General features: G+C 36.9%; 1 protein-coding gene across 1 annotated transcript in view; it reads right to left on the reverse strand.

Moving 5' to 3' along the window:
- The window catches only part of LOC148823653 (disabled homolog 1-like), a 298,122-nt gene that overhangs the window by 92,453 nt on the left and 192,723 nt on the right, over positions 1-12,946 (reverse strand). The window contains exon 3 of the mRNA XM_088927687.1: positions 10,099-10,310. Within this exon, the coding sequence (XP_088783813.1) occupies positions 10,099-10,165 (67 nt within the window). The 5' untranslated portion in view covers positions 10,166-10,310. The remainder of the gene's footprint in view (positions 1-10,098; positions 10,311-12,946) is intronic.

Consider the following 12,946-nt stretch of genomic DNA (forward strand, 5'->3'; position numbering starts at 1 on the left):
CGTGTAATGTGGAAAAGGAATACCCTGATTTGGGGTAATATGCATCTAATGAACTTTTACCCTTTGGATCTACCTACTTGTATGAAGTGGCTTTCTTAGCTTTGACCCAAATCAAAACCAAGCAAAGGAACAGATTCAATGTGGAGAACAGCCTGATTACAGCCATGGCCACACTGTCCCCAGAACTGTTAAAACTTTTGAAAGACAAACAAGCTCTGGCTTCTCATTAAATGGAGATGAATCTACTTTGTGAGTCTCAGTATCAATAATTGGTCTTATGGTTGAAAGTGAATCATTATAATGATATCCAGCTTAATGATATTCAGCTTAATATCAGTTTAAATTAACACATTTGGGATCATACTGGTTTGGTGTGGATGTGGGGGTACAAAAAAGATTGGGAGCCACTGCTCTACAGCACCAAACTTTTTTCAATACATTACCCAAAACAGAAAAGATTTCATACAAGACCACAGAACTTATCAAACTCATAAAAAAGCAGCTGATTATTTATGTTCAGTATATAGCATATTGTGCAATGCTACTTGTCATCAGGGTAGTTCACTAATCTAGATTAATGGTGCCTGAATGTGACATCCATGTAAATTTATTATACTTTTTTTCAATGCATTTCAGCACTAGTATGTTACTTCCAACAAAATGTTTATTGGAATCACTAAGCCATTTTCTTCTAAGCAGATGTGGGCCTTGTTTGTTGACAAGCTCCTTTTACTACTGTAGTACAGCCTACAGTGTAACCCTAAGGTCTTCTAATTAAATTATAATAATTTGTTTGATCCTACTTAAACACTTCAATTTAAAAAAGATCCCTATGGGTTGGACATACAATATAAAATACCAAGGTATTTTCTGAACGTTTCTGTATGGTAGATTTTCTAATGCTTTACTAATAACCTAGAGATTTCCTATTCTAATGCAAATATTCTCTTTCTAAAATGCACTGACAGACTAACAGTATCCTTATAGACTTCTGTAAATCCATAGTCTTTCTTTTTACAATGCTGTTACTATAATATAATTAGTATTTTTATGTTTGGTGTAGTATGTTGGTATTTGAGTGAACAGCCTGCTTCATAAAAAAACAGAACATTAATAAGAGTTTGTAATTTGTAGAGTGTTGAGTGGGAGGGGGGATGAAGTGAAAGGAATGTGCAGTTGTTGAGGTGACAAGACATTACACTGATTTCAGCACAATTAAACCTTATTGCAATTACAGCTTTAACTGGTTCCATGACTTGGAACAATGGAATTTTCCTTCCCCTTTTCGAATTATGGGAAACATGATAATAATACTTAAAACACCTAGAAAATAAAACATTTTGAATTATTCTTCAAAATACACACAAACTCAAGATAACGCTTTTTAGGTGAACCTTGCTTTGAATTAATTCTGTTTTTACTTAGTTTAAATCAACATATAATCTTTTATGTGATAAAATAATTTTCTCTCTTAATGCTTTGTTTCCACCAGAGTTAAATAAACTGTTTATATGATAAATTGCAGGTTGTACAGGATAGCCAGGATGGTAGGAGAGTCAGAATGAAACCCATTACTTGTCTGAATAATACATACAGTCTTTTATACATTTAGACCCACAGTAAATATTCTTAGCTTCTACGCAATGCGCAGTGTCTCAGTCAGGTAACAACTACATTATTCAAAGTCCCCTTTAACCTCCAGCCTCATCTAAATAATAGCTCTAAGCAGACAGGAGGTGTTAGTGTATAAAATTGATGTCTTGCTTCTATTATGATTAGCATCTTGTTTTGTGACCAACTTTGGAGTATGAAACCCTTAAAAAAACAATTGTAAGTTACTGGCAAAACTGTTTGAAATTCATTAAATAAAAAAAATAGAAAACACCAGAAATTAATGTCACAATCAAATACAGTACCTGTTAAGACTCATAACCACATTGTAGCTAGAAGAAGAGAAGGGATGTGTTCTTTAGTATGTTTTGATTAGATGTTTGAGAGCCATTTTGTGGAATAACATACATTTTATTAGAGGGAAAATTGTTTCCATACATAATGATTTTTTGTCTGTATGTACAGTACATGTGGGGAAGGGATTTTACAGTGCACATGTACAGTGCAAGCTGTGTGCCCACTCTCCCTCTTACCAACTATCCACTATCCACACATCTATCCTGCAGCTTAGAACTTACTACAGTATATACACTCTTGCTACATGCAATAAGATTATATTAACAGTACATACACTGAAGATTACATATCAATCAGGTTTCCAAAACCAGTAATAGTAGGTATTTGTGGGTTTTCTATAAACTTGCAGAAGCAGCATTGCCAAATTTCCATCTATTCACCAAAGCAGTGCCATGTGGGTCTCCTTTGTCCCTGTCTTTACCCAGTGTTTTCATTCTCACAGCCTTTTGTTATTCACTCGACATATCTTCATGCAAAGCTTTTCAAGTAGCCTTTCTTTTTATCTTTCCAGATGCAGGATTTAGCCTGATTGGGGTTCAGATCTCTCTAGATATATTCCTCTGTGTTTTCAACAAATAAACTCTTCTGGATAGTCTCTGAACACTAAGGAGCTTAAGTTTTGTTCAAAAGGGACTCCTTAAATCATTCAGCTGAAGCTAAAAATGTCTTTGCAAAGGGCTAGGGATGCATGTTAGAGCATGAAAGCCGCTCATCAGAGAGCAAGAAGATCTTATAAGTGAACCCAGTGGAGAATTCACCCCTAAGAGCATTGAAAAGAATCCTAGACGCCTGCCGTTCATGCACCTATTAATAGAACTGGCAATTGTTTAATGATAAAATACTTCATAAAAGCACTGTATTCAAGATTTTATAGTGCAGTTATTAGTATTATAGCTACAGGATATAAGGGTGGGGTAGCAGATTAATCCCACACTGCGTTAAATTGCCTTTTTTTACCACTCAATTTGGAAAATAAGCACTTTTAAGGAGCTGGTTAACCCTTACAGGATTATGAGTCTATATGATAAAATGAGCACAGAAATTCATCCATCAGGCAACCTTATAGATTTGTCTTTCCACATAGACACAAAAGAAAATATGCATCTTGCAATGGAATTCTTTTCACCTCTTTTTTGTAAAATTCTAATTTTGCACTTCATAACCACAGATAACATTTTAATTACTCACTGATTGAAACGTCTGGAATTGAGAAACTGCCATCCACAGCTTTATTATGAACCATATGTAGTACCTTGAAAAATGAAAATCTGTTCCACCTGTTTGTTTCCAGATGTCACATACTGTATCTTACGTTGACTTAGGTTACGGCTGTCATTTTCCATGGCAACAGTCTTCATGACATACTTGTCAATCCACACCCTTACATTTAAATACAAACAAGTACACAAACAGCAGTACACTTTATCCTCCCCTCAGCTGCAGTACAGTGAATCAGCAAAAAAAAACTTCCTTCAACATCTGATCCAACAACGAGCCAATTCATTTTGGTAAAAAACAGCAACAAATTTCTCCTTTTTACCTCTCCTCATCTTATTTCACACTTAACCAGATTCCATGTTCAACCACCAATCCACATCAAAATGCATGACAGCTAGCATCATGAAATAAAGCAATCAATTCACGTAGCCAGTAACAGCATATATTACTTCATTAAGAATCACTTTATCTTCATACTGTGCTCTGCTCTTCAGACTTCTGCATGGTGAATACAATATGATAAATTCAGGAGAATGAAGAACAGTAATGTGTGCCTGAGAATCCATTACTCTAATCTCGATTTGCCACACAATCTACTCCATTTGGGGAAACTTCAAAGCTTTCAGCAGTGGAAAATATGATTGCTTGTTATCCCCTGTTTAACTTCAAGACTGCAAACAATTACAGCATGCAGTTTCTTAAAACAGTATGCAGCTGATAGTGTTTATTTTTTCCAACTTTTTTTATATTGCAAATAGTATTTTACTAATTACATATAAAAATAATAAAATTGAGTACACAGTTATTGCTGTATCAAGTTAACAGGTTATGCCCTTTTTTTAAAGGAGTGCCTCAGGTTTTTATTCTTGGTCCCATGTAACATTTTATGGTCTAAGGACTGGTTACAGAACTTGGAAGTTATTGATTTTCCTGTCATGTCTAAGTTTTGATGTACCAAAATGCTTCTTATAATGCAACAGTAGATACAATTGCATTTTAAAATGTTATTGAAATCACTGAAATGTTACTATTAACATGTTAACAATTAAATGTACCCATGTTTCTTTGCAACTGTCAAAAAAAATGTGTTTTCACATAATATACAGTATGAAACTTTTAATTACACATTAAAAGCAGATAATATACTATATATTAGAAATCTCACATACAGAAAACTGCAGACATTTCACCTATTTCTGATTATTAATGATTTTGAACAATAACATGACCACAGGTATATTTCCTCTGGGAATTAATCCATTGTAGATGAAAGAAAGTCCAGAGCTTTATTCATTCACTGACTCTAGTTAATTATGAAAACTCAGTTACACAAAAGTGCAGTTTATGTGGGCACCATACGGTAACAGCTAAATGACTAATGCAAACTCAAAGCATTACTTTTTATTCTACAGCAATTTTTAATAAAATTGGTTCCTGCATAAATTTTCTCCAGGATTGATGTTAATCATCACAAAGTAGAGAGCGGTGAGTCATTGACAACCAACAGGACATACAGCTGTTATTCAATCTCATTTCAATTTCACATCAAGCAGTCCATCGTTGTGCCTTATGACCTACTCAATTACCTTGCTCATGCTGTTCATTAGCTGAAGGGAAAGGAAAGAGAGCAAAGCAAGTTTCTCCATTCTTTCCTCTATCAATAGGAAGTTAAAAGGTGACATAAATCTCTGGCATACCAAAACCATTGTTAAAGCAAAGACTTTATATACAGGGGCTTTTATTAAACAAATAAAAAGGTAGGGGCAAGTACAAAAGTAAAGAAAAACCTACAAAAGTAAGTTGGTCTTGTTTTATCTATGGTTCAGAACTAACAAGTACTTCAACATAATTTATAATTATTTACAAATAATAATAATTACACTTAGCTTTTTTCTGGACACTCTACTCAAAGCACACATCAGCTATCAGTGGACAGGAGAACAGATTCATAGATGGGGATTATTAGGAGGCCAAGATTGGTAAAGCCCAATGGGAAATCTTGGCCAGGACACTGGGGTAACACCCCTACTCTTTTCAATGATCACAGAGAGTCAGGACCTCAGTTTCATTTCTCATCCAAAGGACGGTGCCTTTTTTACAGTATAGTGTCCCCATCACTATACTGGAGCATTAGGACCCACAAAGACTGCAGGATGGGCCCACTAACACCTCTTCCAGCAGCAACCTTAGTTTTTCACAGGAGGTCTCCCATTCAGGTACTGACCAGGCTCACACCTGCTTAGCTTCAGTGGGTTCCCAGATGTGAGTTGCAGGGTGACATGGCTGCTGGCTGTTACTAGCCTTTGGGAACAGAAAAGTTCATATTTTACTATCAACGCCCACCTTAATTCCAGCAAGTTCCTGACAGCTCACTCTGATCCATGATATTAAATGAATGGCAGAACTAAACATGGGCTGTGTTTTGCACAGCTGAAAGGTTAAATTCTCAAAGAAAAGAATACAGGAAGAAAAGGGGTGCATTTTGAAGAACATTAGCCTTGCACTGCAGGTATAGAAATCTGCAAAATCTACAGAATAAATTCAACTCTATTTGGGCAGCTTAATTTAAAAATATACCCAACATTAAGGAAATTAAGGAAATGTCATTGGAAACTATTTACTCTTTAATTAAAAAGCCAGGTCAACAGGCGCTCATCAAGTGCCTTGTTCATTAGTCACGGTGCCCCTCAAAGAACCTGAATGTATTAGGTCCTTTTACATTTTAATATGCATTAATGATATCCATATTCATTAATAGCAGCCCTATGCGTGTCCATCATGCTCTGAACAGATAATATTTCAATATTGTATGCACTCATTATTCATCCTCAGTGGACCTTTTGGGAAATGTCCATATAAAGGGCTTATTAATTATTACAATTGATTTGGTTTGATGTTGAAAACCTATTAGAGGAGTATAACTGAGTTATAATTAACAATACACACACAATACATATATGCACATACCCACAGACCCTCAATGTATCACAAATAGCTACCGAAACATAAGAAAACTGGGAATGCGGCTCACTGGGGCGTGCATCATTTACACACCACATTGTTATAACATGGAAATGAGAAGCTCCATTTTATGGAGAAAAAAATCAGAAGCTGTCACAAAGCACTGCAATCTATAAATGAAACTGTTGACAGACCTGAAATAATGAATAATTATAAAAAATGCAAATTACAAAGCATCATAACCCTGCAGCTACTGTATTGAATCCTTTATTTCCTTTAAGACACAAAATTCCTAACATTTATCTGACAAGCTTGTACTTGTACAAAGTCATTAGAGCCATTCAATGCATGTATACTGTATATGCTTTTTCATATCTCATCAAAGTTATACATTTTATTTTTTTCCACAATAAATGGTTTCTTACACTAGGTGATGTAGAAAGTCATGTTATCTTTGATCTGAAAAAAATGCAACTGGAATTTAACACATGTTTTGCACTGAAAATGTTGCTAGGTCACCACATTACCTCTTGCAATTTACTGGTGTTGGCATAATCAGGTTTCTTGCTCCACTAAGAACACCAGGGTTTAAGTTGTGACTGTGCCATTGTGCCCACAGCACATGCCAGCTCTTTTTAACAGATATCAGAGAATCTGTTCTCACTCCTTCATGCAAATGTATTGTAGATCCATCTTACAATGTCACACTGAGAAACTGATTTTGCCATCTTCTATCATTTTAAATGCTGTTCTCATCAAAAGAGGCATTGGCACATTTAGAGGCTGCATGAAGTAAAACAGTAATTTTGTTTACTGTGGGATGTCATAGGGGAAAACAGAATGTGCTGGGCATTTCAAACAAAGGTAAAAAATAAAACAGATGCCATGACCCAAAACACAATCTGGCTGAGTATGAACTAAGATCGATGCAGCAGCCACCAGCCAATGGAATATCACCAAACTTAGATTTGGATGATTGAGCATTCATGGACTGTGTAGTATCAATCTGCATCTGGTTTCCGCACCGTGCGAGTCCGGGACCTGGAAGCACCTGGTCCCGTTAAGGTTTTAACCCCTGTTCCTGTTCCTTGGCCGCCGGTTCCGACCCGGTTTGTGTTTTTAATTCCTTGTTTGGATGAATCTACTGGCTATGGACTTTCTTGCGTTTTTGGATTCCCTCTATGGATTACTTTTGGATTGTTTGCCTCGGCCACACCTCCCCCGTGCACCAGCGCACTTTGGACACGCCCCCCCTGTTTTCAGCCCCGTATTCCTGCATGACTTTTTCCGCATAGGGTCCGGAAAGAACTGTTCGTTACAAATGTCACTAATAGAGTAGACAGGAATGTCACATCCCATGGCGGTGAAGATTGATATGAACATATCTTTCCTCATTTCATTAACAAACCTTATGTACTGGCTACGAAGTGACTGAGGAGTTGGTATGTACTTTTTCCTCTCAAGGAACCAGGGATACATGGCTACAGGGTAACTTTTACATTTTCATTAATTTGTAAGAGTAGCCACCAAATAATGGGATTATATACCAGCTTTGTTATGTGGTAGGTTAGACAGGAAATGTTGGCGTAGGTGCAATCAGTATCTGGATGTCTAAGCATCAGAGCATGGATGTTGTCAGATACCTGAAAGCGGTGAGTTGTAGGACAGCCTGTGCAAACCCATGAGGAAGCGAGTTCGAGGAAAAGAGTAAATCCAATTTACTTATCCAAGTCATTAGACAAGAGCGAAGTCGAAACTAGGAGAACCAGGTCGGGTAGCCAAAGGAGTAAGTTCGGGAAGTTTATAGTGCGCACAAGAGAAAGCTGTGGAAGACTTCTCAATAGTGAGCGTAGGTAAGCCAGACAAGAGTGTTTAAATATTGAAAGAGGGACATGGTTGGATAATTAGCTCCTGGGTGAGCATGTGTGGAATCTAGTATGCATGGGAATGCCAGGGCAAATGTATGAGTTGTGACAGATGCTTTGCTGACTCTAAGAGACAAGACCTAAGTAACTTGAGAAACCAGCCACATCTAGGTTTTTTAACCTTTTAAAAGTTTTTTTTAAAGTGGTGTGAGGAACAGCTCAGCTAGCACAGTCCTGGCATCATATAGAGAAGTGCCCTGAAATATGGCCCATGACTTGGCCAAGCTGCTTAAAGAGTATGGTGCCACCCTAACTGGGGGCAGATGACCTGCACTGACATACAGTATGCCACATCAGCCATGGAAATCACATAGCATCTTCATAACAGACTGAACTGCCTAGCTATTTGTCTGAATGCCATATTTTGCATGTCCAGCCTACAACAACTGCCTAAACTCACTCAGGTAACAGCATGTTCAGTGACCTGTGCTTGTACCAGGCAAAGAGAACGGGATGTCATCAGTCTCTGTATTTTATCAAGAACCGACAAGCAGACCCTCACAATATTAAAAGATTTACATCTGCCTCCTAAATTGAGTGCAAATGAAGTTCAGCACCTGATAGTGGAGATACAGTACCACTATGAGACTAGTGAGTTTCCTTTTGATGGATATCCTGTTAGGAAGCTAAGCAGAGGAAGCATGAATGTGGTGGTGAAGAGAGATGCAAATGTACATGTACACTGTGGACACAAAGTATTAGAAAAGGAGGCACATAGAACTCGGAGTCGGTGTATGGGAGCAACTGGGTTATAAAAATCATGGAATCTTCATGGGGTTAACAGAGATACAGAACTGGAATGGAAATGGAAACAATATACTTGGAACTGGAGTGTAGCCCAAAAAATAGAAGCCTGCTTTTGCTTAAGTCCTCTTAGTTCTTTTCTACTTAAAACATGAAAGGATAACAAATAGGAAAGAATGAAGTGATGGTGAGTGCCAAGAACAGTACAAACAATAGAGAAATTTATGAGTAACCACACTCATAAATAATGTAAAAGAAGGCAACAGACAATGTAATGAATGAGATGCACTGAGTTCCTAAGAAAATCAAGAAAAAAGTCATCCCATGCCTGAGAAAGAGTGACTCTTACTGTAAATGAGTGCTTTGGTCCTACAGTTGGTTTGCTTTGCTAGGGAGACACCAACTGTGGATTAATCCAGAAAAAGAGCAAGAAAGCCAATGGTGATGAAAGGTGGATAAATGTTGCAGACACCAACTGGATACACATGCACTGGGAACAACAACAATAAGTGACAACAGAGATAACAGGGATTAAATAAACTCAATTTACCCACTGTTGAAAAAACAAAATAAAGTGTAGGAGGTATCCAAGCCCTATACTCCCACAGGAGAGGAGGTCTAGATAGGATGTCACGCTCCTTACTTGCATATTTAATAGTAAATCTGGTTGAAAACAAAACTTGAACGTTAAGTGCACGCTACTGCAGTTCAGAACATATCATATCAGGTTATTGTATAATAATGTGCACTGTAATTTCAAAACATCCAAATGTTCCTCTTTACAATTCCAAATGTAGCTACTGTATATCCCAAGAATGAATGAAGAACACTATGTACACAACAAAAAATATTTTAAAATTAAGGATGTATCAATAGTCAAATTATTATTAAATCAACTGATTAAATTATATTTAAGTAGCATTTTCAATTAATTTATTTTTAAAAGTGTAATAAGCAGTGCATTACTTGGGGAAACCTTTGTTTAAATGCTCTCAGCAATCTGGATGCTTCCTCTCCTGTAGACAATTTGTACTGGCCTTTCCAAACTAAACACATATCATTATGCTGGCAGACGTACTGCTCCACTTCTAACAGAAGTCTGAATTTCACAGCTTCCTACTAAAACATGCCATCACACCACACCACCCAGAAAGTACTCTTTTTTTCAAATGCAGTCTTATTGCTATTACATGTAAAAGCATTCCTGGCCAGATTTGTGGGTTTTAATGACCAGCTGACAGTGTCTGTAATTAGCGAGTAAAGGCAGCAAAGACACTCCTACCTTTCTTTTTGGACTCCTTTCTCGTGCTGGATCTCACAGCTTGCTGGAGTTCTGTCTCTGTTGACATCCTATTAAGTCCTTATTCCTTTTCAAATCAGGTCCAGTAGCGCACACAGGCTCATTTAGAATGGCTCTTCCACTGACTGTGAATCAGCCCCACTGCTGCTCTAGCCCTGACAGTGCATCTCAATCACTCTCTGTGAGTGCTGTAACTAAGAAAATAGAAAAGAGAAAGAGAAGGTAAACATTTTTAGGAAAAGCCTTAAGGACAAAAAACACAAATATGTTATTATTGTTTCCTTTCATACATTCCCAAATCCCCTCAGCTAAAGGGAGCATAAAGCTGATTTGCAAAGAATGGATTGAGGCTGGAACAGTCTAAAAAAGTTGCATTGTCAAGACATAGCTTTCAGGACAAAAAATCTCAATAGGGCTTTCCTGGCCGTGTCATTTAAGGTTCCACCCAGTCATAACAAAACAATTTATTTGGTGGCAACTATTCCTTAATGGAAATAGTGTCCTTTCTGATGGTTGTAGCTCTGGCCAGTTTTAAAACTGTATACAGTATAAACAAAACAACCATATAAAATATTTTAAAACCATACAATTTTTTGTCCCTAAAACAAAAGAAAAAAATTCTAAAGTTATGCCCAGATTAAGTTGAAACTGAAAAATCAATCGTCACCATGCAACTTTCTGTTTGTCAGAGTTAGATTTCTAGCATGTGCTTCATTGAAAGCAAATTAAGTACTGTTTGGAATTTATATGGTGGATGAAGGCTTTGATTTAGTTCAAGAAAAGAATTTAAAACCTATTAATACATATTAAAAAGTAATAATAAAAATGACCTGATATAAATTCACTACTGTGAGAAATGTCTTTAGACTAATGTGCTGTATCCTCAGTATGGATTTTGAATTATCTGACATTATCATCATTGGCCTTGTGCCTTCACAACCTTCCCGGAAGCTGTTTTTGTTCATTTTTTTTAATTCATGAGGCATTATAAGTGTCCCATGAAACAAACACCTCATCAAAATTCTTTGCATGTTTTCAGTGACACAGGACTGCAAATGTACAGCTAATCTCTCTCCTGAATGGCTGCAAGCTGTCTTCAAACCGATATCCCCTCTGTGCCCCACACACCAGCCCCCCTGAAGCTACTCTAGCGTCTGTTGTCACCTTTGATGTGCTAATTGGCCTCACTTGAAATCTACATCATTTTGAGTGCCAGTTGATTCACGGGTTCAAACAACATGAATTTCATAAATAATTACAAGCATAGAATACTCTACCGTGTACTTACAGTATGCTGAATCTCAATATTGTTCTTCTTTGCATTGCTGACTATGATGGCATTATGACAATAAACAAAGCAATACTGTCAGTTAGGATTGTTATTATTTTTACTAAATATTAATTGCATTTGTGTTGATTATTGTGAAAGTTGATTCTGGTATTTCATCAGCATTACCACTGTAGCCGTGATCTCAGAAGCTAAACAAGGCTGAGCCTGGTCAATACCGGGATGCAAAACCTCTAAGAAAAAACAGGTTGTTGCTGTAAGTGTTGCTACTGTTGTAATTTGGTACTTTTCTCTTTAGGCCAGGTTTTCCAGAAATGGTTATTCCACAATGGTGACGTGGTATTTGCTTTAGGAGGTGCCACCCTTAATGTTAAACCAAGGGGTGTTAACCCCTGTTGTCCTGGTTTAATTCCACTCTATACTCTTCTCTAATAGATCTGCTATGCAGTGGAGCTTCTGTCACATAATGGCTGTCACACATCTCCCAGGTTAATTACAGTAAGTACACTTCAGTTATTAATGAAGTGAGTCCCCTCCAATATGAAAAATCACTTTGGGATCTTTTAAGATGCAATGAAGTAGTAGTAATAATAATAATAATAATAATAATAATAATAATAATAATAATAATCTAAACAATATACATAGCCACTAATTCAAAACACAAAGCATAAATAGATATGGTTATATAGATATGGGAAAAAATGATAACATAAATATTCAAGCCCTTTACTGTGTTAACCTAAATAAATTTGAAAAAATAATTAATAAAAAGCTAACAAAATTGCCTAAATGAGCCCCACCAATTAGTTGAGTGGCCTCTGCCTGTGTACAGTAGTAGTTGATGATTTGAGAGTAAATACAGTATACCTTAGTCAGGAAGTGAATGTCAAGCAAAGATTCAAGTATGAAGACAAAGGATCTTTCAAATAAGTTGGATAAAGACACAGATCAGGAGGAGGGTATAAAATATTTCAAAGAACCTTAATATATCTTTCAGCATGTTAAAGTCAATGATTAAGAGGTAGACGGCACCCTGATACAGCCTAGATAAGGCTATGCCTGCAAACTGAGCAGTCAAGCAAAGAGGAATTTAGTGATATCATCATGAGGCCAGATCTACGGTGTTCAGTGGCTGTGATGGGAGAAATTCTATCACTCCACAAAGTAGGCTTGTATGAAAATGAAAAAAAAAATCAATGGGGGGTGAACATGTTTTGTGAACAGGTTATGTGGTCAGATAAAACAAAATTGATTTGGACAAAATCTGCAAATCCAGCATAGTGCATTACTCATTAAATGTCTCCCTGATGTTAAGCATGTCAGTGGCAACATTACATTATAGTCACTGGCTTGCTAAGACTAATGGTAACATTGATGGAGCAATATACTAGCAATTTAAGAGGAAAACCTGCTTTTGACTTAAAAGTGGGACCAAACTTTTTAGCGGGACAGTGATCCAAAGCACAAGGCCAAAGGTACAGCGGAGTGGCTTAAGAATAAGAAGGTGAAAGTCCTTGAGCCACCCAATCAAACTTGAGA

Source organism: Atractosteus spatula, chromosome 11 (genome assembly GCF_055471065.1).
Source record: "Atractosteus spatula isolate fAtrSpa1 chromosome 11, fAtrSpa1.hap1, whole genome shotgun sequence".
In the NCBI taxonomy this organism is placed as follows: Eukaryota; Metazoa; Chordata; class Actinopteri; order Semionotiformes; family Lepisosteidae; genus Atractosteus; species Atractosteus spatula.